General features: G+C 40.6%; 1 protein-coding gene across 1 annotated transcript in view; it reads left to right on the top strand.

Moving 5' to 3' along the window:
* ALDH7A1 (aldehyde dehydrogenase 7 family member A1) overlaps nt 1-23,867 on the top strand; it is a 39,739-nt gene extending 15,872 nt beyond the window's left edge. Inside the window, exons 9-19 of the mRNA XM_024123121.1 lie at nt 2,652-2,729; nt 4,843-4,940; nt 8,020-8,061; nt 10,224-10,318; nt 12,301-12,385; nt 13,516-13,622; nt 15,781-15,897; nt 16,980-17,077; nt 17,699-17,772; nt 20,631-20,706; nt 22,287-23,867. Coding sequence (XP_023978889.1) covers nt 2,652-2,729; nt 4,843-4,940; nt 8,020-8,061; nt 10,224-10,318; nt 12,301-12,385; nt 13,516-13,622; nt 15,781-15,897; nt 16,980-17,077; nt 17,699-17,772; nt 20,631-20,706; nt 22,287-22,341 — 925 coding nt within the window. The 3' untranslated portion in view covers nt 22,342-23,867. The remainder of the gene's footprint in view (nt 1-2,651; nt 2,730-4,842; nt 4,941-8,019; nt 8,062-10,223; nt 10,319-12,300; nt 12,386-13,515; nt 13,623-15,780; nt 15,898-16,979; nt 17,078-17,698; nt 17,773-20,630; nt 20,707-22,286) is intronic.
* The last annotated feature ends 2,109 nt before the right edge of the window (nt 23,868-25,976 follow it).

Raw genomic sequence — 25,976 nt, 5'->3', positions numbered from 1 at the left:
CCCGGTCCGGGAGGATCCCACATGCTGCGGAGCGGCTGGGCCCGTGGGCCATGGCCGCTGAGCCTGCGCCTCTGGAGCCTGTGCTCCACAGCGGTGAGAGGCCCGCGTACCGCAAAAAAAAAAAAAAAAAAAAAAAAATTGTTGGTAGAGAATCTGTGATGGACTCTATACATAAGAGGGTCCTTAATGTTGGAAGGTCGTTTTAGGAACACTGGCTTAGAAAGTGAAAAGTCGGCTAAAAAAAGAGTAGCGTGTATTACGTGTTTACTTGAAAGGAATATGTGATATTGAGGAAACAATATCTTTCAAGGCAAAGTTGTTCAAATTAAATATTAAGAATAACACTGACATACAAAGCACATAAAAATGATGAGATTCCCCAGGCAATTTTTTTTTTTTTTTTTTTTTTGCGGTATGCATGCCCCTCACTGCTGTGGCCTCTCCCGCTGCGGAGCACGGGCTCTGGACGCGCAGGCTCAGCAGCCATGGCTCACGGGCCCAGCCACTCCGCGGCATGCGGGATCCTCCCGGACCGGGGCACAAACCCATGCCCCCCGCATCGGCAGGTGGACTCCCAACCACTGCGCCACCAGGGAAGCGCCCCCCGGCAATTTTTAAAAATAATCCTTAAAAAAGAAAAAGTTAATGTGGACATAGTGAACTGACTTGCCAATTGTTATTAGTAGCTAGTTAAATTATTATTAATTTTGATACTAGTTCTAACTTATTGTTGCCTTGTGCTTTTAAATATTTGATTTATTTATTTACTTTAAACCTTTGAAGGGTTTGAGGTGTTCATAGGAACATGGATGATTTTTTTTTAGGTAATTGAGAATATTATCTGATTTTGTACTGTAAGACAATAAGTAAAATGATGCTAAATTGTGCTGGAATTAAACAAGGGTGCTGCGACGTCCACTGGCAGTTTTTAAAATTCAGCTAACATTCAGACTCATAAAATGACCACATATTGTACCTCTATATGTTCAGAAGGATATAGGACAGGAACATAGTTTGCTAGGAGGATAGCATCAGGTATTCCTCTTGATTCATTGTCTTTGTAGCAGTTTATTCAGGGCAAAGGAGATGAGATCTATACTGGACAGGTGTGGAGGTTGCCCTGGCTTAAAAGCCTAATGCCCCACATGAGCTAAAATGTCTTGTAACAATTCTATCCACGTGGCTTTCAACCACCCACCAGGGACATACAGTTACAGGAGTCACTGCGCTCAGAGAAGGGCAAAGCATGAGGTTCCCAGTTGTAGTTCTCAGGTCGTTATTCCAGTTTAGATTGAGTTGACCAGTCAGGGTTCATTTTTACCATGAGCCATATTGTCTGGGTAGCATTGTTGATACTCTGGCATTTATCAGGTAACTTGAGGAACAAAACTAAAGAGTTAACCCAAGGTCACATTCTCATGCATCAGGGGAAGAGGGTTTGGTTAACCTTTACCCACAGGCCAAAGCAAAATACCTACCCTTCAGGAGCAGTCAGCTACGTGTACAGATAGTAGATACACCCTGAGTTCCTGGAGAGAATTGTACAGCCTGACACCTGGTCTCAGACATGACAACTGCAGTATGTGGTCCTTGATTGGGTGGAGGAAAGAAAACTGCTGTAAAGGACATTTTTGGGGACAATTGGAGAATGTACTTAGGTATGACAATGGTATCTTTTTTATGGAAGTGGGTACAGGATTTGGATCCTTTTGAAATTTAAGTTAAGCAAATTAGAAAGTAGCCAGTAGCTTGGGATGATTGATCGAAAGAACTTTTGCTCTATTTAGGCCCATACTCCTCAGGAAGCTCAAAATCAATGAAAGAACCCTGTTGCAGAGAAATCAGAATTACTGGAGCCATTTTTTACAACTTAAAATCAGATTTAAGTAGCATGGAACTGTGTTTCTCATTTTGACTCTAACAGCCTAAGTTGTCAGCAGACTAATTAAGAAAAAGCTGTGCCTGTCCACCTTACTTTAGCTCCGAGGGCACTGTTTCCTGACTAAGGTTGGCATGAAGCCAGTGGAACTAGCCCTGAGCTTCTCTGGGGTTCTGCAGGCAGGCCCAGTGCCTTCTGCTCTGTCTTCTCAGCACACTGTCTGGGTTTGGCGAACCTCTTTCCCTTTCCATCCTTTACCACTTCTCTGGCTGCCTCTGCTTGGCACAGATGCGCCAAAACCTCTCATTTGCTAATGGGAGCTATCTTTCATTTTCTTCATCTTTGGGGGTTTTATTCCATATTTCCCTTATTTCTTTAACATCATTTTAGTGGATTTGTGGTGAGAAGCCCCCCCCCCCCAAAAAAACCGCTCTGCAATCAGTCTACCGTCTTGAACCAGATATGTCTTCATAGTTTGGCAGAAAATACTTGAGAACAGTGATCACTTGAACTTCCTGACCAGTGCTGTAGGTGTTTTGTTTATTTCGCATGTCTTCTTCAGTTTCTTTTAGAAAAAAAGAGTCCTGCTTTTTAAGTGTTTGAAAACCTCATCTGTAGTATGTGAGGAGAAATCTAGGCCTGGATATTTGAGGGATGGGAGAGAAAGTTGAAAAAAGAAAGTAGTCATGTAGTTGGAATTTATTGCTATTGTTCAAAAAATGGTAAGAAATTAAATCACTCCCTTCCTTAGTAATTGCTTTTTTTCCCCTAGGATAATAGCCAAGGTTCTGGAGGACAACAAGCTGCCTGGTGCGATTTGTTCCTTGACTTGTGGTGGAGCGGATATTGGGTAGGTCAATAATAGGCCCAGAGTGTCTTTCTGCTGAAGGGCTTGGGTTGATCGACTAGGATCATCTTTACTAGAATTTCGAAACTCAGTATAGCTCAGGAGGTGAGAGTGCTTTTTTGGAATCATTATTGTTACGGATCTCATTGGGCTTTACTTCATTAATGTGTAGTGTCTGTTGGAGGATGAGTGAGAACTGTCTTTTTCATTGCCCAGAGCTACTATTTTAAGGTGTTTATATCCTAAAATAACACCCTGCTGTACCACTGTGTAGCCCATGGCTTCCTAACGCTTGATTTATCAACGTGCTCACTTAAAAAGCAAAGCTGTGGAATTGTGCTCTGGTTTCTCACTCCCTACCAAGGACCTAGCCTCTTCTCTGGGTTCTTCAGCTGACCAAAAAAGGGAACCCTGGAGACACAGCTTCTAATTTATTGTTTTTAAAAATTGTCATGTAATTCACATACCATAAAGTTCTCTCTTTAAAATGTACAATTCAGTGGTTTTTAGAATAGTCAGTCACAATGTTGTGCAACCATCCCCATTACCTTATTCCAGACATTTTTGTTACCCCCAAAGGGACCTGGTACCCATTAGCAGTCATTTCCCCCTCCCCTTCCCCTGGCAGCCCCTCATCGACTTCATGCCTGTTGGTTCGCCTCTTCAGGGTGTTTTCAGGTAAATGGAATCCTGCGGCCTTTATATCTGGCTGCTTTCACTTGGCAGAATGTCATAGCATCTTTTCAGCTGGAACGGACTGTACTGTCTCTGAACCATGGTGAAGCTGGTTCTAGCAGCCTTGACTTTGATTAGATGGCGTTTCATAGGAGTCAGGTCCTAGAACCCTTACAGGTGTGATGAACTTGTTAGTCCCCCTCCAGCACTTTGACCGCACTATTGTATTTCATGGGCAGTCTCAAAAAAGTGTAATACATGACTCCTTTTTTTTTTTAGATAAGTGAGAAAATTTTAGAAATTTTATGTAGAAAATACAACTCCCACGTAAAGAGTGCATAGTGAAGTATTATTTAAATTGTCATTTAAAACAAATAATCTATCCTTTGACCCGCTCTGTTCTTGTACTTTGGGCATGCAGTCCCTTCACGTTGGCCTTGGAATAGCTCAGATAATAACAGTAATGTGTGCAGAAGGGCTTTACACAGCAACCCCCTTGAGTGTCAGTGCTCACATGTGCTGGGCTGACCTGGGAAGCCCACATGCACTGTCTCATCACACAGTTCCAGCCCTGCATTGGTCTGATGCTGTGGCTGCCTTGCTTGGCCCACAACAAGCCCTCTGAAGCACTGAACTATGAGCAAGAAGGTTCAGATCAGTAGTGTCTGGTCTACATTCCTTAGAAACTGGAAATAGCACAGCCTTTCTGAGTCAGCTTCCAAGAAGGATACTTAGGATATTTCCCTACAGTCTTTAAAATTTTCTTCTTTTTTTTTTTGCATATTTTTTTAACATTTAGTTTTTATTTTTGGCCGCGTAGGGTCTTCGTCGCGGCATGCGGGCTGTTCGTCGCGGCACATGGATTCTCTCTAGTTGTGGCGTGCGGTGTTCTCTCTCTAGTTGTAGCACATGGGCTCTCGTTGAGGCACACGAGCTTAGCAGTTGCGGCACGTGGGCTTAGTTGCCCCACGGCATGTGGGATCTTAGTTCCCCAACCAGGGATTGAACCCACATACATCCCCTGCATTGGAAGGCGGCTTCTTTACCACTGGACCACCGGGGAAGTCCCTAAACTTTTAGTTCTTAAAGGAATCAGTTTTAAGAGACTGCAAAATAACTGGGATGCTTATCAAGGAACAGCTACGGTCATATTGTCCAGTCACCCATCAGTACAAGAAGGAATATCTTCCTTAACAACGTCCTTGTGGTGATTTCTGTTTACGGAGAGCTCCCAGAATGGGTTAGTCTGTTCTGCTGTATGGTTCTCCTTGTGAAAATCATTTTCATGAAGACCTTCCTTTGCTCCCTTGGGATAGAGCCTTGTGTCTTTCACTGACTGTCTTTCCATGACACGGGTTTCAGAGTTTTCTGGCCTGGCACTGTCGAGTGCCACCATTGCTGGGTTTCTCTGCTTGGGTGACCGTGTCTGTTCCCCTTGCAGCACAGCCATGGCCAAAGATGAGCGAATGAACCTGCTGTCCTTCACTGGGAGCACTCAGGTGGGAAAACAAGTGGCTCTTATGGTGCAGGAGAGGTTTGGTAAGTGTTGGCTTTATATCGAGCTTTTAATTCCCTTAGGTATGGATATGAAATAAAGGTTGGGTTTTTTTCCTTGACCCTTTCCATGGAGACACCAGCTGTATTTATTTGAATGTCCAAGTAAAGGGAAGGGTACAGTTAATAGTGGCTTAATATTAGGGAGATAGCAGATTTAATAGCATAATTTGGAAAAGGATGTTATTCCCTCCCTAAATGACCATAGTAGAATCATATCAAATGTACTTATCAATTTCTTTCAGACTGGTTTGGCAAATAAAAAAGAAAACTGACATTTAAACAGGACCAGTGAGAGTACAGGACCTAGTGTGAATGTGGTGTAGAAGACTTACATCTGTTTTTCTCTCATTTCTGTTTCATGCATATATGACTGAAAAGGGCTGTAAGACATAGCTTTGTATGCTCTACTTTATGGCTCATTACAGAGGTTTTCTAGGATAATATTGATGGTCAATTTTTGCCTATTTTGTTGATTTAGACTCTAATTCTAGCATAAGATGAGACTTGAATAGTTAATCTGTCAGCTATTTTGCTATATGGGCATTGCTTTTAAAAAGGAAGTTTACAGACTATTAGAGCTAATAAACATGGTTGGCAAGGTTGCAGGATACAAAAATCAATTGTATATCTATACATTAACAACGAGCAATCTGAAAATGAAATTCATAAAACTTTCATTTACAGTAGCATCAGAAAGAATAAAATTCTTAGGAATAAATTTAACAAAAGAAGTATAAGTCTTTCACACAGAGTACCACAAAGCATCATTGAAAGAAATTTTAAAAGACCTAAATAAATGTAAAGACCTCCCATTTTCACTGTTTGGAAACAATTTAATATTATTACTGTCCAAGATCAGTACTGTCCAAGTGATTTGCAGATTGAATGCAATCCCTTTCAGAGTGTCACTTGGCTTCTTTGTAGAAGTGACAAGCTGATTCTAAAGTTCATATGAAATGCAAGGGACCCCAAATAGCCAAAACAATCTTGGAAGGAACAAAGTCAGAGGACTCACACTTCCCAATTTCAGAATTTATTACAGAAGTATAGTAATCCAGACTATGTGTCCTGGCGTAAAGATAGAACAATCAGTGGAATAGATTGAGAGCCCAGAAATGCACGCTTATACTTACGGTCAAGGGTGCCAAGACATTTCAATGAGGAAAACAGTCTTCAACAAATAGTGCTGGGACAACTAGATAACCATAACGTATGTATGAAGTTGGACCCCATCCTACCCCTATACACAAAAATTAATTCAAAATATATCAAAGACCTAAAGGTGAGAGCTAGAACTATAAAATGCTGGAAGAAAACATAGGAATATGTCTTTGTGACCTTGGATTAGGCAGTGGTTTCTTAGATATGACACCTAAAGCAGAAGCAACAAAAGAAAGAATAGATAAATTAGACCTCATCAAAATTAAAAACTTTTCTGTTTCAAAGGATCAGGACTTCGCTGGCGGTCCGGCAGTTGAGACTTCACCTTCCAATGTAGGGGGCACGGGTTTGATCCCTGGTCGGGGAGCTGAGATCCCACATGCGTCGCAGCCAAAAAAACCAAAACATAAAACAGAAGCAATATTGTAACAAATTCAATAAAGACTTTAAAAATGGTCCACATTAAAAAAAAAAAACTTAGGGGGCTTCCCTGGTGGCGCAGTGGTTGCGCGTCCGCCTGCCGATGCCCTGCGCGCCCGGAGCCCGTGCTCCGCAACGGGAGAGGCCACAACAGAGGGAGGCCCGCATACCACAAAAAAAAAAAAAAAAAAAAAAAAAAACTTAAAAAGGGCACACTATCAAAAAAGTGAAAAGAACAACCTATAGAATGGGAGAAAATATTTAGAAATCCTTTATCTGATAAGGGATTTGTGTCTAGAATATATAAAGAATTCTTACAATTCAGTAATATAAAAGACAACCCAATTTAAAAATGGGCACGCATTTGATTAGATTATTTCTTCAAAGATAAACAAATGGGGCTTCCCTGGTGGCACAGTGGTTGAGAGTCCGCCTGCCAATGCAGGGGACACGGGTTCGTGCCCTGGTCCGGGAAGATCCCACATGCCGCGGAGCGGCTAGGCCTGTGAGCCGTGTCCGCTGAGCCTGTGTGTCTGGAGTCTGTGCTCCGCAATGGGAGAGGCCACAACAGTGAGAGGCCCGCGTAACGCAAAAAAAAAAAAACAAAAAAAAAACCAAATGTCCAATAAGTATGTGCAGTGGTGCTCAAGATCGTTGATCCTGCTTCTCTCACTAGCAGATACTGTCCTCCTCCCCACCCCTCCTTTTAACTCAAAGCAGTAGTTTGTAGTTCTCTTATAAGTAGTAGCATTAGTAGGATTACAATTTTTAAATGATGCATCTGCCTGTCTTAAGTTGTAGGTGCTTTTCCTGGAGGAGGTTGGTGGTTTTGAACATGGTTAGGGAGCACATAGAGAATTGGAAGGATATGGAAGGTACAGATGGAATTGTCAGATCTTCTGGTAATACTGTATTCTTGGGAAATTGTCATACAATTTTCCAAAGTGACTGCACCATTTTATACTGTTAGGAGTTTTGGGGGATATAATTTTAAACTTAGAGAAATTCCAAGACTAACTCAAGGAATTCGCATATACCCTTCAATGAGTTTTACCAATTGTACCATTTTTAAAATCACTTTCTCTCTAGCAACACACACACACACACACACACACACACACACACACACACACACACACACACACACACAAACATATATATTCTCAGAGCATATTTTTGAACCTTTTGAGAAAATTGAAGACATGGTATTCCTTTACCACTAAATGTGTTTTGTGTATTTCCTAAGAACAAGGACATTCTATCATATAACCATGATACAATTATTAAAATCAGGAATCTAGACATTGATGCGATGCTCATGCTTTTCTTCTTCAATTGAGTTACAGTTTGTTTATGTTCATGCTATGTTTTAAATCAGAAAATAAATGAAAACAATTGGGATAGGCTATGATTTGAGGCCGTGTGGCTGTGTGCATTAAACAATGAGATAGGAATTAATTTGTGTTTATATATTTTAAAGGGAGAAGTTTATTAGAACTTGGAGGAAACAATGCAATTATAGGTAAGGCTGCCTTTTCTTTGTGTGATTTCTGTTTAGAATATCTTCAGTAGCCATCCTCAATGTATAGAACTTGTGTAAGAAGTCATCCCTTTTATGTTGTGTGTGTGTGTAAGATCTAATTCCCATGCTTAGGAACTTTCCTTGTGAGACAGGACACATGGTTTGAAGGCAGAGATAACTAGGAGGGAAAGGCGTTCATGTTCGGAAAATGTTACCTGGGGCTTAGACTCTGTGTATGAGAGTTTCTAATGTGTCATTGTTTCTTGTTTTCCTGCTGTTTTTTTAAAACTGGCCACAGTTTCTCTAGAATAAATAAGTAAGTAACTCTATGTGACCTGCCGTTTCCAGAAACATTAGTTTGTCTTCAGTGGGGTATTGAGTGCTTTTACATTGGGAAGGAACACTTCCTTAAGGCATTTTATCATTTACCTGTAGTCTTGGAGATTATTTAATTCTTTTTTTCACTTGTTTGACACAAAAGGAAATAGTCTACCAGCCTAACTTCTGGATAATATAATGAACATCAGTTGGTTGAGACTTCATAGAATCATGAATTTTATGGTAAAAACTTGGTAATTGTATAGTCATCATTATCGTCATGTTTAAACGCTTATGTGTTTGTGGGGTACACCAGAAATATAAAAATTATATGGTGAAGGGTTTGTTTTGGATGAACTTCTGATATCGTAAAAGAGAGAGCTGATTAGAAATTATAGTTAGCATTTATTGATCAGTGGGTATGTGTCAGGCACTGTGCTCAGTTTTTTCATATGCAGTATGTCATTTAATCCCCAGAGTAACCCCATGAGGCAGATACCTTTATTAATCTCATTTGAAGGTTACACCCTAAGGCTTAAAATGATTATGTGCCTGAAGTGACAGACCTAGCATTTGTATCCTGGCAATCAGACCCCAGAGCATAGCTCTCTTCCTAAAACTCCTTACTATCGTCCATTAGTACCCCAGATAATATCCCATTTTATGGATGAGGAAGCTGAGGCTTAAAAAGTTAAAATAACACAATGAAAAAGTGGTGGTGATGGATAAGAACTTTGGTCTGTTTGGTTGTGTAATCCACCTTCTTAACCATCATGCTAGTCTGAGAATGCTCTTAGACTGGGCGGGAAAGTTGAAGATGTAAGAGGGAATTGGGACTGTAAGTTTCTGGAAGGGATAGAAAGGAAGGAATTATAAGTAATACAATGGATCGATGGAAGGGTAACCTTGTAAAGACTATGCTAGTTTTTTCTTCGGAGGGCAGAAGAGGAGAAGGAAGGAATAGACAAAAATAGAGAGCAATCTGAAAGTGATTTTGCACTGATCTCTTCAGAGATACAGAGGAAGCAGGAAAGGGCCTTGTGTGTGATCACTTTGAGATTATCCTCGAAGTAAAGGGTGAAGTCATTTGGAGCAGGAGTAAAGGGCTGGAGGGTTTTGAGACATTTGAAAAAGCTTCTGTAGCGGGGAGAACGAGGCATTTTAGGGAAGGGACTGATGCAGATGAGGGTGCAGAGGTTGTTGGGGAGCTTGGTTTGATGGCGGTAATAAATCAGAAGGATCCCACTGACTTCTCTGTGGGCCCAGGGAAGCTGCCATCTAAATGGGTGGTGGGGGGCTTCCCTGGTGGCGCAGTGGTTGAGAGTCCGCCTGCCTGCCGATGCAGGAGACGCGGGTTCGTGCCCCGGTCCGGGAAGATCCCACATGCCGTGGAGCAGCTGGGCCAGTGAGCCACGGCCGCTGAGCCTGCGCGTCCGGAGCCTGTGCTCCGCAACGGGAGAGGCCACGGCAGTGAGAGGCCCGCTTACCGCAAATAAATGAATGAATGAATGGTGGGGTTGAGACTGGAGGCAAGTAAAACTGACAAAGACAGTGGTGCTCTTAGAGAAGAGACCACATGAAGGTGCAGAGAAGGCTCAGTCAGAATCAGAAACTTCAGAGAGGTGAAAGATGAAGAGATCAGAGGAGGGGGAGCTCATTGCTCTATTCTCATATCATTTTCTTTGGGAGAAAAGTTGCCTCTGCGGTATGAACTTGCTTATTTTACAAGGATAGTTCTGGCGTTCTCTCACTGCGCTTTCTAAAGGCATCATCTTATGCCAGTTAGTAAAGTACCTTGTCTGCCTACCTCATGACACTGATGGGTGTGTTTCTGCTTCCCTAAGCCTTTGAGGATTCGGACCTCAGCTTAGTCGTTCCCTCAGCTCTCTTTGCAGCCGTGGGGACAGCCGGCCAGAGGTGTACCACTGCGAGGCGCCTGGTGAGTGTGTCTGCATGGGCACATGAGAGTGTCCTCCTCTTCCAGTGCTGCTTTTCAACACATTGTACTGTTAAGGAGGTGTCGTAGAAACACTGCTAGAAATGTGTATTCTCTGGATGTGGTTGGCAAACATGTGGCCCTGCTGCTCTGTTCTGTGCTCCTGGCAGATGCTGCTGGTCAGTGAGGGACTCTGCCTTACCTCCCCAAGCTGAACGTGGTCCAGTCGTCATTGACTGGAGTTGGACGTGGGTGATGAGACCTGCTTTCAATCCTACACCTAGAACAATGTGGACAAAGTCCCATGTCACTTAGAGAATAAAACAAGATAAACATTTGAAAAATTCACAACTATTTGCTAAAAGGTAGACAGTCTTAGCTTTCTTGTAAAAACATTTTAAGTAGTAAAATATTTTAAAAAATTAAAAATTTTTGGCGTATAGGCCAAGTCTTAGATTTGACTTGATGTGACATAGTTTATTGGAGAGTAAATATATGTGTGTTCTCTCTATATAAGTGTGTAAGTCTGCACGCATATATATAGGACACATTAATATTAAGTGCATGTGAGGAGAGTGGTTTCGCTTCAGTGTTCGGGGTTTGGGAAGTTTAATCTCCACACTTAAATTTGAGCTGGATTTTAAAATGTTTTTGTATGAGCTACAACCTTGATTTTCATGACTCATGCTATTGAAAAACTGGGCCAAACGAGTTTTGATTAGGTAGAAAATTTGGCTACAATTGCCTTTTAAAAAATTATCATTGTGGCGTTTTCCTCCTGTAATTAAAAAAACAGTTTACAATTGAATTATGGAGGAATTGGCTTTGGGTTTTTCCTCTCACCCACAATGAGTATGAACAAATTCTTTATAAGGTTGACATAATCTAAATTAATTAGAATAGATAAAAAATATAGGGAAATTAAGTCTTTAATTTTGCCATAACTTTTCATATTCACTTTTTCCTGTATTTTACAATGAATGAATATCAATCTTTCCTTTGTTTTTATATTACTCAGTTGACGTGGTATGAACTGCGGTATGAACTTGCTTGTTTTACAGGGATAGTTCTAACGTTCTCTTACTGCACTTTATTTTTTCTTTTTTTTTTTTTTTCTATTTATTTGTTTATTTAAATGTTGCTCTGCGGATTTAACCCGCAGAAACCCAGAGCCTGCACTTTCTAAAGGCATCATCTTATACCAGTTAGTAAAGTACCTTGTCTGCCTACTACGATAGAATATCTGAGCTACGATGTTTGTAAAGTATTTACAATTAATTGAATTTGTTCACCTTAAACATTTATTACCTTAAGGCTAAGAAGGAAACAGGGGTACTCCAAAAGATTATAATCTTAATTACATGGTAAACTATGAAATGACATAAAAGTCAAGCATTTCTTTATTTGATCAACCTTTATTTTTCCTTTGTGTCCTGGAGCAAATATACATAGCCATGCTTTATATTTAGTGTCAAATATTGGAGAATACTGTTAGTCATAACCCAAATCAATTTTTATAGGGACTGTAGTGGTGTACAGAAAAATCCATTCCAGTACTATGGACCTCTCTGTGATTTATCATTGGCCCTCTGTATCCATGGTTCTTCCAAATCTGCAGATCCAACCAATTGGGAACCATGTAGTCCTGTAGCATTTACTCTCGAAAAATATTTTTATACAGGTGGACCCGTGCAGTTCAAACCCATGTTGTTCAAGGGTCAACTGTATAAATCAGTACTGTTAAGAAAAATTGAGGGAATTCCCTGGTGGTCCAGTGGTTAGGACTCCGCGCTTTCACTGCTGAGGGTGCGGGTTCAATCCCTGGTTGGGGAACTAAGACCTACAAGCTGTGCACCACGGCCAAAAAAAAAAAACGACTGGGGGAAAAAATAAAAATTGTGCATTTTTAACAATTTCGTACATTTATTTGTGTTATTTAATAGTCCAAATGTACTAATCCCTTGAATGTTTCTTTTTTCATTTAGTTTTTACATGAAAGCATTCACGATGAAGTTGTTAATAGACTTAAAAAGGCCTATGCACAGATCCGTGTTGGGAACCCATGGGACTGTGAGTATCTGGTTGATTCCAAAGATGTTCCTTTTTGACAGATGGTGTTATAAGAGTTTCTGATTTTCTACTTTTATTTTTTTCCCTTTCCTGAGAGGCCTGAGGGAATACAAAGCAGTTTATTTTACATTTGGGGTGACATGTCTGCTCCTAGGTTAGGATCTCAGTGCTTGACGTGGGCCGGTGGGTGAGCTTGGGAGATGGTATTGAGATGGGGATGAGTTTGAGAAGCTTTTCCCTCTTCACTTCCCTCCTCCCAGATACCACCATCCTCCCTCATGGAAGGTTGCAAGAGTCACCTGCCTGACTTTTCTGCTTCCACTTCTGCCTTCCACCATAACCAAAGTAATTTTTAAAAATGTAATTAAATAATTCACTCTCTTGCTAAAAACATTTATTGCTGTTTGACTAAAACTTGGATGCCTTTTGAGACCCTTTTTGCAAGCTCACAGTCTTTCGTGATCTGCCTTCGGCCACGTCCCCGCCCGCCTTCTGGACCCGCTGTGCACCATTTGCCCCATTGCTCCCTGAGCTCCAGCTTCTCCAACCCTCTTTCAGTGCTCTGGACATTCCAGGCCCTGCCCTGCTGGAACTGCTCTTTGCCCAGCCCTTCCCACCTCCTCACTGAGGCCTACCTATATCTTCCTTCTTCCTCTGTCCCACGGTCACCTTTAATGCTCTGGTTTCTGGCAGCCATACAGAGGGAGCATCAGCCTCTTCCCCTTAAATTGTTCACTGATTGCTGGTTCTGTGAAGTTCTTAGAGAATGATCACCCTGTAATAAATAAGCAGAGCCTATATTTTTACTGCAGTACTCTGATGAATTGATAGCTCTTTCCCTAGATTTGGCCCTACATGTTTCTGTATAGAAAGCTTATGAGGACCCAGCCATAGTTTCTTTTTTGCATATCTTTGCACTACATTAGCGGAGTTGAGTAGTTGTGGCAGAGACCACATGTCATGCAAAGCATTAAATAGTTACTGTCTGGCTCTTTGCAGAGAAAGGTTGCTGACTCCTGCTCTAAACTGAGGGGACATATGAAGGGATTGTTCTGTTCATTGAGAAAGCTGTTTAATTATAAAATGATGCCAGTTAGGGTGAAATGAAGAGCATTCCTTTTTCTTTCCAGCTAATGTTCTCTATGGGCCACTCCACACCAAACAGGCAGTGAGCATGTTTCTTGGAGCAGTGGAGGAAGCAAAGAAAGAAGGTGGCACCGTGGTCTATGGTGGCAAGGTAATGACAACTTGAGATCAGGAATGACAGGTTCTTTCTTTTCCTTTTGCACAAGCAGGGCTCTGGGTAAATTGATGAAGGGTGCCTGACTGCTACTTTTCTTTTCTCCATCCCTTTTATAACGGGGAAATACATATTTTAAAGAATGACAATGTGACATGAATGGAACATTTCTGGAGAGACACAACTCAGAGCCAGGGTTGCCTTTGAATTGAGTCCCTGGGAATTTGTATGGAAGGGAGACCTCTTTTTCATGGTATGGAAGACTGTATTTAGTGCAATTTAAAATCCGCATTTAGTAGTGATTATTAAGTCATTTAAGGCAGGGAATCAAAAAAAACCATACCAAAAGCATTTTTAACACATATTACTATTGTCGATGAAAAATTAGTTGATTGAAGAAAGAAATGGAAATTTTTATTTGAGCCAAATCGAGGATTATAACCTGGGAACAGCACCTCAGAAAGCTCCGAGAACCGTTGTACGTGTTGGAAGTCAAGGCAGTTATATAAGTTTTTTAGACAGAGGGCTGTACATTGAATGACGTATCTTTGACAGTTTACACAGTGTAGATCTAAGCGTCATCATGGCCCCTTACAAGATAAGGAGTGTTATCTTTTAAGGAGTTGTCTTGGTGGTGCTGGGAGAATGTTGCTGTTTATGGTTGAGCAGGTATTTCTGCCAATGGGGAGGTTTGGTTGATGCATGATACAGATACACAGTGCACAGTTGAGGGGAGAGAGGAGGCCATAGGGCAGAGAAAGTTTTTGATGTTTAAATTTTTCTTGTCTTGCCATAAAATATGAATTTCATTTTACACTATATTTGCTTGATTCTTAAGATGTGGGTTCAAGGCGTTTTCTTCGTGTATGATAGGAATTTGTCTTCATCCTTGAATAAGCTATGTATATAATTTGTTATCTACAATTTATTTTCACTTCTTTAAAAATCACTGAAAACTGAGTCTCTTGCAAAGCTCTCTGAGAAGCAGAATCCTTCTCCCTAGTCTCTCAATATTGACATACCCACATTTCATTGGATAGAGATGTGTATGTGTACTTTTTGTTACTTACCTTGAGTTTTTTTAAGCATTTTAACTTAATCTTTAGAAGTAGCTCTTTTTTCCCCTTTGTGTAATATTTACTTAAGTTACATAATGCAATATGGTATTGTAATAACAAATACAGCTGCCACATACAGGGTTGGGAGTAAATACAGATGACTCTTGGTAAATGTACAGCTCAGAGGGTGAGAGCAGAATTACACAGTCACCCTGGAGTACTGACCACCAGCCAAGCAGCTTGCTGCAGGCATCAGAATATTTTATAGAAGTTAAGTGGAGATGAACTAGTAATTTGGTTATGTGGAGGTTAGTTAGGAGAGTGTCTATAGTATACCCTTTTAGAGCTTTTGATTTCTGTATTAATGTGTTAGTTTGCTAGGGCTGCCATAGCAAACTGTCACAGACTAGGTGGCTTAAACAACAAATTTGTCTGGAAGTTCTGGAAGCTGAGTCCCAAATCAAGGTGCTGGCCGGGTTGATACTTCCTGGTGAGGCCTCTGTCCCTCGCTTGCAGACGGCCACCTTCTCTCCATGTCCTCACATGGCCTTTCCTCCCTGCCTGGAGAGAGGAGGTCCCTGGTGTCTCTTCCTCTTTTTATGAGGAATTACTTCTATCTGATTAGGGCCTCACCCACATGACCTCATTGAACTTTACCTCCTTAAAGGTCCTGTCTCCAAATTTAGTCATAATGGGAGTGGGGTGGGTTTAAGGCTTCAACATAAGAATTTGGGGGTGTGGATATGGGCACAATACAGTTTGTAACAGAACAGGTATAGATTACCTCTTTTAAAATTATGTGAAGTTAAAAATAACCACCAGTAACAGCATTTTTTCACTGTAACTTGGTCATGATGCATGGCACAGCTCTCTATCCTTGACTCCTTTATTCTATTTTTTTTTCTGACCAAGTAAGTTAGAACCAATAAGAGGCAGAGAAAATTTTCATTCATGAAGGGAAGTTATTTTGGAGAAATAATTCACTTATAAATGTTGTTTACTTTTTTTTCTCAAAATTATAAACAACGATGGTATTCTCTGACTCCAAGAACCAGAAAACAAAATGCTCTTGTTTTTATTTCCTTTCTCTACTTCAGGTTATGGATCGCCCTGGAAATTATGTAGAACCGACAATTGTGACAGGCCTTGACCACAATGCGTCCATTGTACACACAGAGACTTTTGCCCCGATTCTTTATGTCTTTAAATTCAAGGTAAAAAAATGGATTCCTTTTCTCTTTTCTCTAGTTCAACGTTGAAACAAATGAGAAGACTAGGAGAAAATAAAGGCATATTAAATTTCAGTCAGCCTTTAGGGAGGTTTTAGAAAGTCACTCCGATTAGTAAAGATTTGAAGGTTAAGGACAAACTATGATGAGATGAACACTTTAAACAATAGAGCATAAGCTAGCTGCCAGGGGAATTAAGACAAGTAGAGGGCCAACATTGAAATTTATGGAGAACGTGGCCCTCATCACCTGTATCAGCCGTGTTGATACAGTTGAGCTGTGTGGACTATGAAGTCAGCTGCTGCACAAAAGGGACCAGGTAGTTTGATAGTCTGAGTGCTCAGTATCAGCGGACAAAATGAGAAGATACAAGGGCAATTTGTAGACATACAATTACAACTTGTATCAGAGGACAGGCTGTGGAGGTCTTAACAGATAAAGGTAACTAGAGGGTCTCCTTCCCAGCACGTGACAGGCCCTACCATGCCAGCAGATGTCTAGAGATTGAATCAAGGCTTGGCTGTGCTATGATTAACAGTTAAAGGATGATGAGACTTATACCTTGTTGCAATTATATGATTGCATTAATTAAAATCTTGCTTTAAGTTGTCTATTATTTCACATAACGTGACTACAGAGTGTAATTTCATGTTTTGTCTTGTGTCTGTGTGTTTGACTGTGAGTTCCTGAGCAAATCATTTAGCCTCTCTTGCCTAATCTGTACATTAGGAATAATACAGAGCCTGTGTCATTGGGTGAGGATTAAATGTATAAATGCATGCTCAGTGCCTAGGTCAGCGTGTTGCACATAGTAAGAGCTCAGTAAATAACAGCTCTTATACGTAGTGGCTTGAATGGAAGAATGTACTCATATGTTTTTCTCAAAGTTCAGGTAAGGGGAAAATCCCACTGTACAAGATAAACAGAATTAGGAAGATGTTGACTCCTTAGTTTTCTTTTGTGCACTAAAATTATACTGGTAAATTTCACGAAATGAGTTTACTATTAGTCAGTTTGGACTTGAACAGTGTGTATCATCTAACAGCTTCCAATGTCTGTCCTTTTAGAATGAAGACGAGGTCTTTGCATGGAATAATGAAGTAAAACAGGGACTTTCAAGTAGCATCTTTACCAAGGATTTGGGCAGAATCTTTCGCTGGCTTGGGTATAACTGTCTATTTTGAAAACTTACGTAAGTCTGATTTGTGTGGTGAATGGACTATAAAAAAAGACAATGAAACCATCATAGGTGAAAATATTTTTTTTGATAAATTTCTTTATATTTTTAAATTTTGACTGCGTTGGGTCTTCGTTGCTGCGCGCGGGCTTTCTCTGGTTGCAGCGTGCAGGGGCTACCCCTTATACCGGTTGTGGCTCGTGGACTTTTCATTGCGGTGGCTTCTCTTGTTGAGCATGGGCTCTAGGTGCACGTGGACTCAGTAGTTGTGGCTCGCGGGCTCTAGAGCGCAGGCTCAGTAGTTGTGGCGCACGGGCTTAGTTGCTCCGTGGCATGTGGGATCTTCCTGGACCAGGGATTGAACCCATGTCCCCTGCATTGGCAGGCGGATTCTTAACCACTGTGCCACCAGGGAAATCCCCTATTTTTTTTTTCTTTTTCTTTTTTTTTTTTTTTTTTTTTTTTTAAAGCATTGAGAGTCTTAGAGGTTTTGTTTGGATTATTTATTCATTTCTGTATATTTGTTTTGTGTGTGTGTGTTTCCTTTTTTTTTTTTTTTTTTCACTTTCCCATATTTTGCTTTCATTTTGCCTCCCTTTTTACACACAGCCCAAAAGGATCAGACTGTGGCATTGTAAACATCAACATTCCAACGAGTGGGGCTGAGATTGGAGGTGCATTTGGTACGTAGAGAATTCTTTCTCCTTTTTCGTGTTGGGCAGTTGATTAGTCTGCCGGGGCTGCCATAACAAAATACCAGACTGGGTGGCTCGAACAATAGAAATGTGTTTTCTCACATTCCTGGAGGCTGGAAGTCCAAGATCAAGGCATTGGCAGGTTTGGTTTTTCCTGAGGCCTCTCTTCTGGCTTGTATGGCCGTCTTCCTCCTGTGTCCTCGCATGGCCTGTTCTCTTTGCACGTACATCCCTGGTGTCTCTTTATCTTCTTATAAGGACATTAGTCCTATTGGCTTAAAACCCCACCTTTATGACTTCATTTAACGTTAATTACCTCCTTAAGGGCCCTGTTGCCAAATACAGCCAGCCACGTTCTAAGGAATTGGAGGTTGGGGCTTCAACCTATGAAATTGGGGCAGGGGAACACAATTTAGTCCGTAACAGGCGGCAAAGAAAAAGCACTAGTCTTTTAGAAAAGTTTGACCAAGACACTGAAATAATAATCTTATCTGGTCTGACATGCTCGAGAGAGCTTATGCTCTATATTCAGAGTTATTGTCCAAGGTCCTACATTTTGTTCTCAGATGCAGCATCATGTTAGAGCAGGGGCCCTTCACCTGAATTATGTGAACCCCTGAAATGGCATCTGTTTTCTTGTGAGACGCTTGAAGACCCCCAAAAGATTAAGAACGTCTGCTTTAAAGCCAGAAAATTTCACATGAAAAATTCTGGTTTTTATTTGCAAAGTGGGCGTAGTAAATATTATACATTATCTTTTAGATAAAATATTGAGTTGTTTCTTTTCATTGGGTCCAGCTCCTCTTTTCTCTTAATGAGCCTGGGGCTCTTGATGCTTAAACTTCTTAGTACTAATAGTAAAAATTTTTGTTTTTTTTTTTAAAAAAGGCCTTCCCAACAATCATATATTAACTTATTAAAAATTATCCAAAATATCGTAAAAACAGATTGCATTATTTATATATATATATACACACACACAGAAGTAAAACAAACATACATTAATACCTGTAAAACTTAAATAATTAGAAGCATTTTTTTTTTGAAGCATTCTTTTATACATTTTAAAGCAGAGGGCAATTACTATTCAACGTACAGACATTGATAAACATTCCTGATTTCAGTTTAGCCTTTTATCTCTGTGCTCCACTATTGAGTGAGTGTTCCTTCTGTAGGCCCTCAATCCCTGTTTCCAGCCCATGCCTTCTCTCTCCAATTGACTCTTTTATTTCAGCCTTTACAGTTAATTTCTAAAGTTTTTAAAAAGTCTCATAATGGAAAAAGCAGTTCTGCCCCATACTTTGCTCTTCTTCCTCCTTTCCCAGAGGCAGCTACTTTGAGATTCTTATTGAAGGAAAAAGGAAATTGACCTTTGAATTTATTTCAGTTTTTCTAAGTAATGTGCTTTAACTGCTCTTTCACAACTTTAGACATTATGTACTGACCCTTTGTTATCATAGATTAACTTTCTTAAACCCTCCCTCTCTTTTCCTGTGAGACATTATTGCACAGGGGGAGGTCTAGAGGAAACCAGATACTAAGTATCTGGCTCCTAAGTCTTCTCCCAGTGTAGTCACAGAAGATGTGCTTAATTCTTCCTGCATCGGATTGTGACAACATATGTGAAACATTGTCTACCAGCAAAGCATAGAGACTCAGTACCCAAGGCTTTTATTGGGGGTAGGTCACACAGGCAACCTCTGCCTAAGCACCCAAATTCCAGACTCCCTGAAGGAAAGCAGGTATTTAACATAAACCACATTGTTTGCTCAATGAGACAGTGTAGGGAACTGTTTAGCCTACAAGTTTCCAGATGCCAGCAACATTGTAAGCAGACCTGCTATGTCTTTTCTGCACAGATTGTAAATTTTTCTCAGCCTTTGGAAGCTATAACTTACTTGTCTTCTGGTTTCCATTACTGTGGTTGAAAAGCCCAATCCACTTTAATTTCTGATCTTTTTTTCCCCCATTTCAAAAAATTTGAGGTCTGTTATTTATGTCTGATGTTCTGAAATTCTTCAGTAATATGCCTCAATGGAGATCTTGGTAAACATTTTTGTTGGACAGTCAATGGGCCAGTAATTGGCCTTAGCATTGGGACTCACAGGTTTTAGTTCTGGGAAGTTTTTGATAGTTTTATTTTGTTATGATAGTGTTTCTTTCACAATTTTTTCCCTTTGATTTTTCTGTTTTTTAATTCTAGAACTCCTATTTGAATGTTATCTCTTAAAGAATTATCTAATTGTGTTATTTTTTCCCCTCTTATTTTCCATCTCTTTAGTCTTTTTGGGCGATTTCCTCAGACTTTTCTTCTAACACTTCTATTGTTTTTTTCTCCTCTGCTCTTACTAAAAACGATACTAAGTGTGCTTTGAGCACACTTTTAAACAATACCCTTTTCTTGTTTTATGGAATCATTATCTTTTTGTAACCTTTAAAAATAATAATATGACATTAAAAAATTTTTATTATAAAATCAGTTTATACTATAGAAAATTATATACAGATAAACATAAATGGGAAAATAAAATTACATTTCCACTATTCAGATGTTTCCACTCTTAACACCTTGGTCTAATGGTAAGGTTTTTTTTAAGGTGCTTCCTGACATTTCTGGTTTTTTGGTTAATTCCTTTTACTTTATTTTCCAACTTAGTTCCCTTTTTCCCGTTTGGTTTGGTCTCTGTCTTTTATTTATTTGTTTGCAGAGGGGATACTCTGGCTACCTGTAAGGTAACTTGGTCAGGTAGCTCTGGTCTCCTGGTGTCTTCATTTCTGTGATCCTGAGTAGGAGCCCACACAGAGGCACTGCGCAAGATTCATGAGCTGCTTGTGTATTTCTCTAGGAGGAGAGAAGCACACTGGCGGTGGCAGGGAGTCTGGGAGTGATGCCTGGAAACAGTACATGAGAAGATCTACTTGGTAAGAAAAGGCTTTGGGAAAATGGTTTGGCTTTACAGCCTCTGGAATGTGCTTCTACAGTCTCCTACTGTCTGCTCTGTGTTCGTGCAGTTTCTCTTGATTTTATGTTTCTAGCATTCCCTCTCAGAGGGAATGCTCTCTCTCCCAGAGCATCTATTTGGTGCTATTGTTTTCCTACCCATCTGTCCAGCTTCAGCTAGTGCCCAGCACCTGACTGTGAAAACATCTCGGTAGTGGTTTCTGTCTAGAGAGACAGCACAGGAGCAGGACACTTGGGGTCAACCAGCAGGAGAAAGTGGAAGAGGCTGTCCTTTCAGTTTTTTTCCTTGGGTACAGTTACCACCCCTGCAGGCTGCCAGGGCAGTAGGACATGGAAGTGGGCAGGCAGGCTGCGGGCCTGGCTAGCAAGCTGGGGGATACAGCTCTGGGAATAGTGAGCACAAACTTTGAAAATGGATTAGCACGTTCACCCAGCACAAGGGTAGCTGTCAAGGGAACCTGTTGCTGGGACGTTCTGGCTAGGAGCTGCTTTTTATTTGTTAGAAATAGAAATCACTTAATCCAAGAGCAGTAAAATGGTGTGTGGGGTCAGGCCCATGTCGTGTTAGGTTGTAGAAAGAGCACGGAGTGAGGAACCCAGGACACCGTCCGTCTCATTTACTGCTTCTCACTGGCTCTGGAACCTCTCGGGGAGGGGGGTTTCCTACACCTTTGCTTATTGTCTCCTCAGCAACGTCATGTCTGTTAGGAATTTTTTTTTCCCTCCAGCTTTATTGAGGTATAATTGACAAATAAAATCATAATATATTTAAAGCGTGCAACATGATGATTTGACATACACATACATTGTGAAAAGATTCCCACAATCAAGTTAGCACATCCTTTACCTCACAGCAGTGTGTGTGAGAGTGAGAGAGAGAGAGAGAGAGCGAGCGCGTGCTTAAGATCTACTCTTAGCAAATTTCAAGTATATATCAGGAGTTTCTGAGTTGCTTTGGCTATGGCTTGTTTACTCTCAGACACATGCATGCTCTTTGCCTGATTCCCATTTGTTGAAGTCAGTTATGTTCCTTTTACTTTTCTTGTGTACTTGAGATCTAGGGGACCAAACATGTAGTTGCAGCCTTTTTGGAACCCATCTGATGGAGACACTTCCTCTCAGGAGAAAAGCCAGATGGCTGACTAAGAGGGAATCTTTTATTTTCCAAATTATTTTAGTTTTATTTTATTTCTATCAAAATGGGAATATCTGTATTTTTCCTCCTAATTCAGTACAAGTTATTGAGAGACATAAAGAAGATGAAGTTATAATCCCCATATTCTTGTGCCCTGAAAACCATGACTAACACATATGCTGTGTGTCTTTCCAGAATTTTGTGTTTCTCATTTTCTTTCTTTTATAAAACTGGATCTATACTAACTTTCTTTGTATCCTAATTTTTTTCTTCATTAACTTATAACGTGAATATTTGTCCTTGTTAATATATGCAGATCCGACACATTTTTTTAATGGCATAAAATTTCCTCTATTAACGTGTATACTATCCATTTAATTTTGTTCATTTTCTCCCCCCACTTAGTACCATCAACTACAGTAAGGACCTGCCTCTGGCCCAAGGAATCAAGTTTCAGTAAAGTTGCTTTCAATTGACATTTCAAGTGTTTCAGGCATTGTTGCATCTCTTTCTTCTGAAGAAGATGAAGAAAATTACTATTTGCCTTGAATAAATGGATCATTTTGAATTTGACAGTGGTTAATCCCTTATGCTTCTGAAGCCTAAATCAAGAGACTTTTTTAAAAAATAAAAATTTTCATGACATAGCCTTAAGTAATAAAAGATAGATTAGATGAATTTTTATGTTACTAGTAGTTACTGATTTTTTTAAACTTTAGCATTATTTTTATAATTTAGAAAAATGTAGTGCATGCCATGGTAGGAATTTGAAAAGTACAGAACATAATAGGGAAGAAAATAGAAGTCTTGTCAGGAGGTGCAGGAACGTCTCCTGAGCAAGTTAAGAAATTGGTAGCAAGTATTGATTCACGTCACCCTCCTCAGCAGGTGTTGGAAAGGGTGTGATTGAAGGGAGTGTCCCTTGTTTATGGAGGACCATAGCACAGTATCCCTGTGGAACGACTTGCTGTTTACGTCTGAGGGCTTTCATCATTATCACAGCTTCTCTCGCTCAGGATGGCTTGTGTCACCACAGAAGAAATTTGGGGGGCAGATGGAGATTTTGCTCCTGCCCTACCTAGAACCTGCACCTGCGGACGACTGTGTGGAATTCTATGCAGAGCACATCTGGATTTCTTATGCAACCTCAGACCATCTTCTTTAGCTGTTAGGCTTCTTTAGTTGCCCTTAGGTTTGTTCTCAGAATAACCAAGTGTGTAGCAGCATGTGTTTGCAGTGAACTCAGCATAGTTCACTTTTTCTTCCCTGAGAGTCCACTTCCTTCTCTTGTGAAGCTGCCCGGGAGCTACTGGAGTGATTCAGCCCAGGGCCCTGTCGAGCTCACGCTGGCTCCTGCTGTTCTGTCTTCCTGGCAGCCTTCACTCCCCTGATGGGTAGCAGCCACCACCCCGTCGACTCCTGCCAGACTGGACTGGGACAGAAGCCTTGCAAGAAGATGACATCTGTAGATGACCTGATGTGTCAAGATATATGGAGAGATTTAGACAACTGGCAAAGAATTTGGGGTTGAGTTATGACAGAGAAGCAAGCAAATGAAAAAACCAAGCAATTATAAATTTATCAGGGAAGGAAAGGTATAACATGTTCCATGGCCCAGCTGTGACTAGCGTTCACCCAGGTATGCTGTTGTCAACCTTGAATATTAAGCCAAACATGGACGATAGGCCTTCTGAGAGCATGTTGGCAGGAAAAGTTCAGGGTTTGAAGGTAGGTCAGAGAGGCAGGCAGTTTATGTTCTGTAGTGGAAAATCAATAATGCCTAAAATTACAAAAGCAAGAAATAGGAACATAGGCTTATAAAAGATAGCTAAATTCTGAAAATATCATTGCTTCAGGAGAGGGCAAATGGGTGGGGCATGGAGACAGGAGGGATTATCTTCCATAACAAGTCTTGTAGAGGTATATTTGACTCTTTAAATCAAGAGAATGTATAACTTTGATTAAAAATTCAAACCAACAAAAAAATGATGTCGGAGAATCAGGTGCTTGGAATCGTACGTTTCCTAACCCCCTTTCCACCACCCCTCTCCCCAGCACACACAAACTGCACACTTGTGAGCTTTCCGTTATTCAACTAGTGACTCTTTAAATATCTCATGAAAGGATTGTGCTGAAAGCCAAGTTTCCTTCCATGTGTTGAAGTACAAAATAGATAAAAAGTATATGTGTGTCAATACAAGGTTAATACAAGCAGTTGCTTAAGAAAATTATGCAATTTGGGCATTTGTTTAAAAAAACCTTATTGTGGTTTTTCTTTGTAAGTCACAATGTTAGGTATTGTAGCCCTGTAAGTAAAGCACTATTTAAAACGTTTTTAGAAACCATGTAATAATTGGCTATTTTCATTTTGTGAAATTGAGATTAATTTCGATTGAAATATTTTTTTATATCCTGTTTTTTTCCAAGCATATTATTTTTTACAAGTATTTCAAAATACGAGCTGTGTTGGTGTTTTTTTTTTTTTTTTTGTGGTACGCGGGCCTCTCACTGTTGTGGCCTCTCCCGTTGCGGAGCATAGGCGCCAGACGCACAGGCTCAGCGGCCATGGCTCACGGGCCCAGCAGCTCCGCGGCATGTGGAATCTTCCCGGACCGGGGCACGAACCCGTGTCCCCTGCATCGGCAGGAGGATTTTCAACCACTGCACCACCAGGGAAGCCCGGTGTTTCTTCAATTTTTACATTTATAATTTCTCTCCAATCAGGTATTTATTCTCTCCAATAAGGAGGCTCTCCATCCTTCTTTGTATTTGCTAAAGCCATGCCATGGTGGCCAATATGGAATAATAATCTCTAGTACACTGGTGAGAGGGGGACCGGCCTCTCTAATCTTAGGTATGGAAGTCAAGTTAAACTGATTCTGAAAGCTTTCTTTGAAACTAATTCACACGTTTTCTACACATGTTTCTAGCAACAAGGACTTTTTTTTTTTTTGCGGTACGCGGGCCTCTCACTGTTGTGGCCTCTCCCGCTGCGGAGCGCAGGCTCAGCGGCCATGGCTCATGGGCCCAGCCGCTCCATGGCATGTGGGATCTTCCCGGACCAGGGCACGAACCCGCGTCCCCTGCATCGGCAGGCGGACTCTCAACCACTGCGCCACCAGGGAAGCCCAAGGACATTTTTTTGTCATGATGTTTATTAAAAAATTTTGGCCTTACATGTCCCTCTGTTTTCTACTGACTTAATGAAAGTTACTTTTTAGTATTTTTAACCACAGAAGTTAAAATTTACATTTGTATGTTATTCCTGGCCATGTGATTTAAGGTGCTGGGAGTCCTGTTCTGCTGGTTACTGGCTCCACTGAGCCCCTTGTGACTGTCTGCCCCTCCCTGCCTGCATCTGGTGTTATAGCCATACTGCCAGAGTTCCCAGCTCCCAGTGGACCTGAGTGGCTGTGGTTAGCGTTTCCACTGTACGGGATGGTAATAACTCCCATCCCAAACAACTGTAAAGATTAAAGGAAAAAATTACAAAAGTAACATAGTGCCTGGTAATGGTAAGAGCTCAATAAATGTTATTGGGGTATTTTGCACTTTAAAATATTGTCTATTTACTAAATGAAATTTAGAAGCATTTTTCAGGTTTCTGAAAAGCGAAGTTCTTTGAGATTTTTATCGGGATCACAGATTTATAAATAGGAAAGAACCAATTTACAATACTCATGTTTTTTTTAAATCTAGGTATATGGTATGTACGTTGAATTCAAATACTTAAGATTCTTAGCAAAATTATTTTAAGTTTATTCCTAGTTTATAATTTTAGTCATTGTCAATTGGATTTCTCTCATGTGTAAATTATCGCAGAGGCCATTTATTTTACAAGGTAGATGAGGTTTGAAAATAGGAACACAGATCCAGTAATTCCTCAGTGTTTGCTGGTTGAAGGCTTTTTCACTGGCAATTCCAGGTTTCTAGGAATCTGGCCAGGAATCAGATACTATCAAATTGTTTTCATGGTGTTGACCTGTAGGTGGTGCTGTTGGTCAGAGCAAGCGCCTCAGTTGGGCAGGGCCGAGAGTTGTGTGGACTCTGCTCTCCAGGAAGTCACCGTGGAAAAGGTTTTGCGTTCAGCAGGCA

This window comes from Physeter macrocephalus, chromosome 8, assembly GCF_002837175.3.
Source record: "Physeter macrocephalus isolate SW-GA chromosome 8, ASM283717v5, whole genome shotgun sequence".
Lineage (NCBI taxonomy): Eukaryota > Metazoa > Chordata > Mammalia > Artiodactyla > Physeteridae > Physeter > Physeter macrocephalus.
Note: the sequence above shows the minus strand (reverse complement) of the source record. Positions and strands in the feature narration are given on the sequence as shown.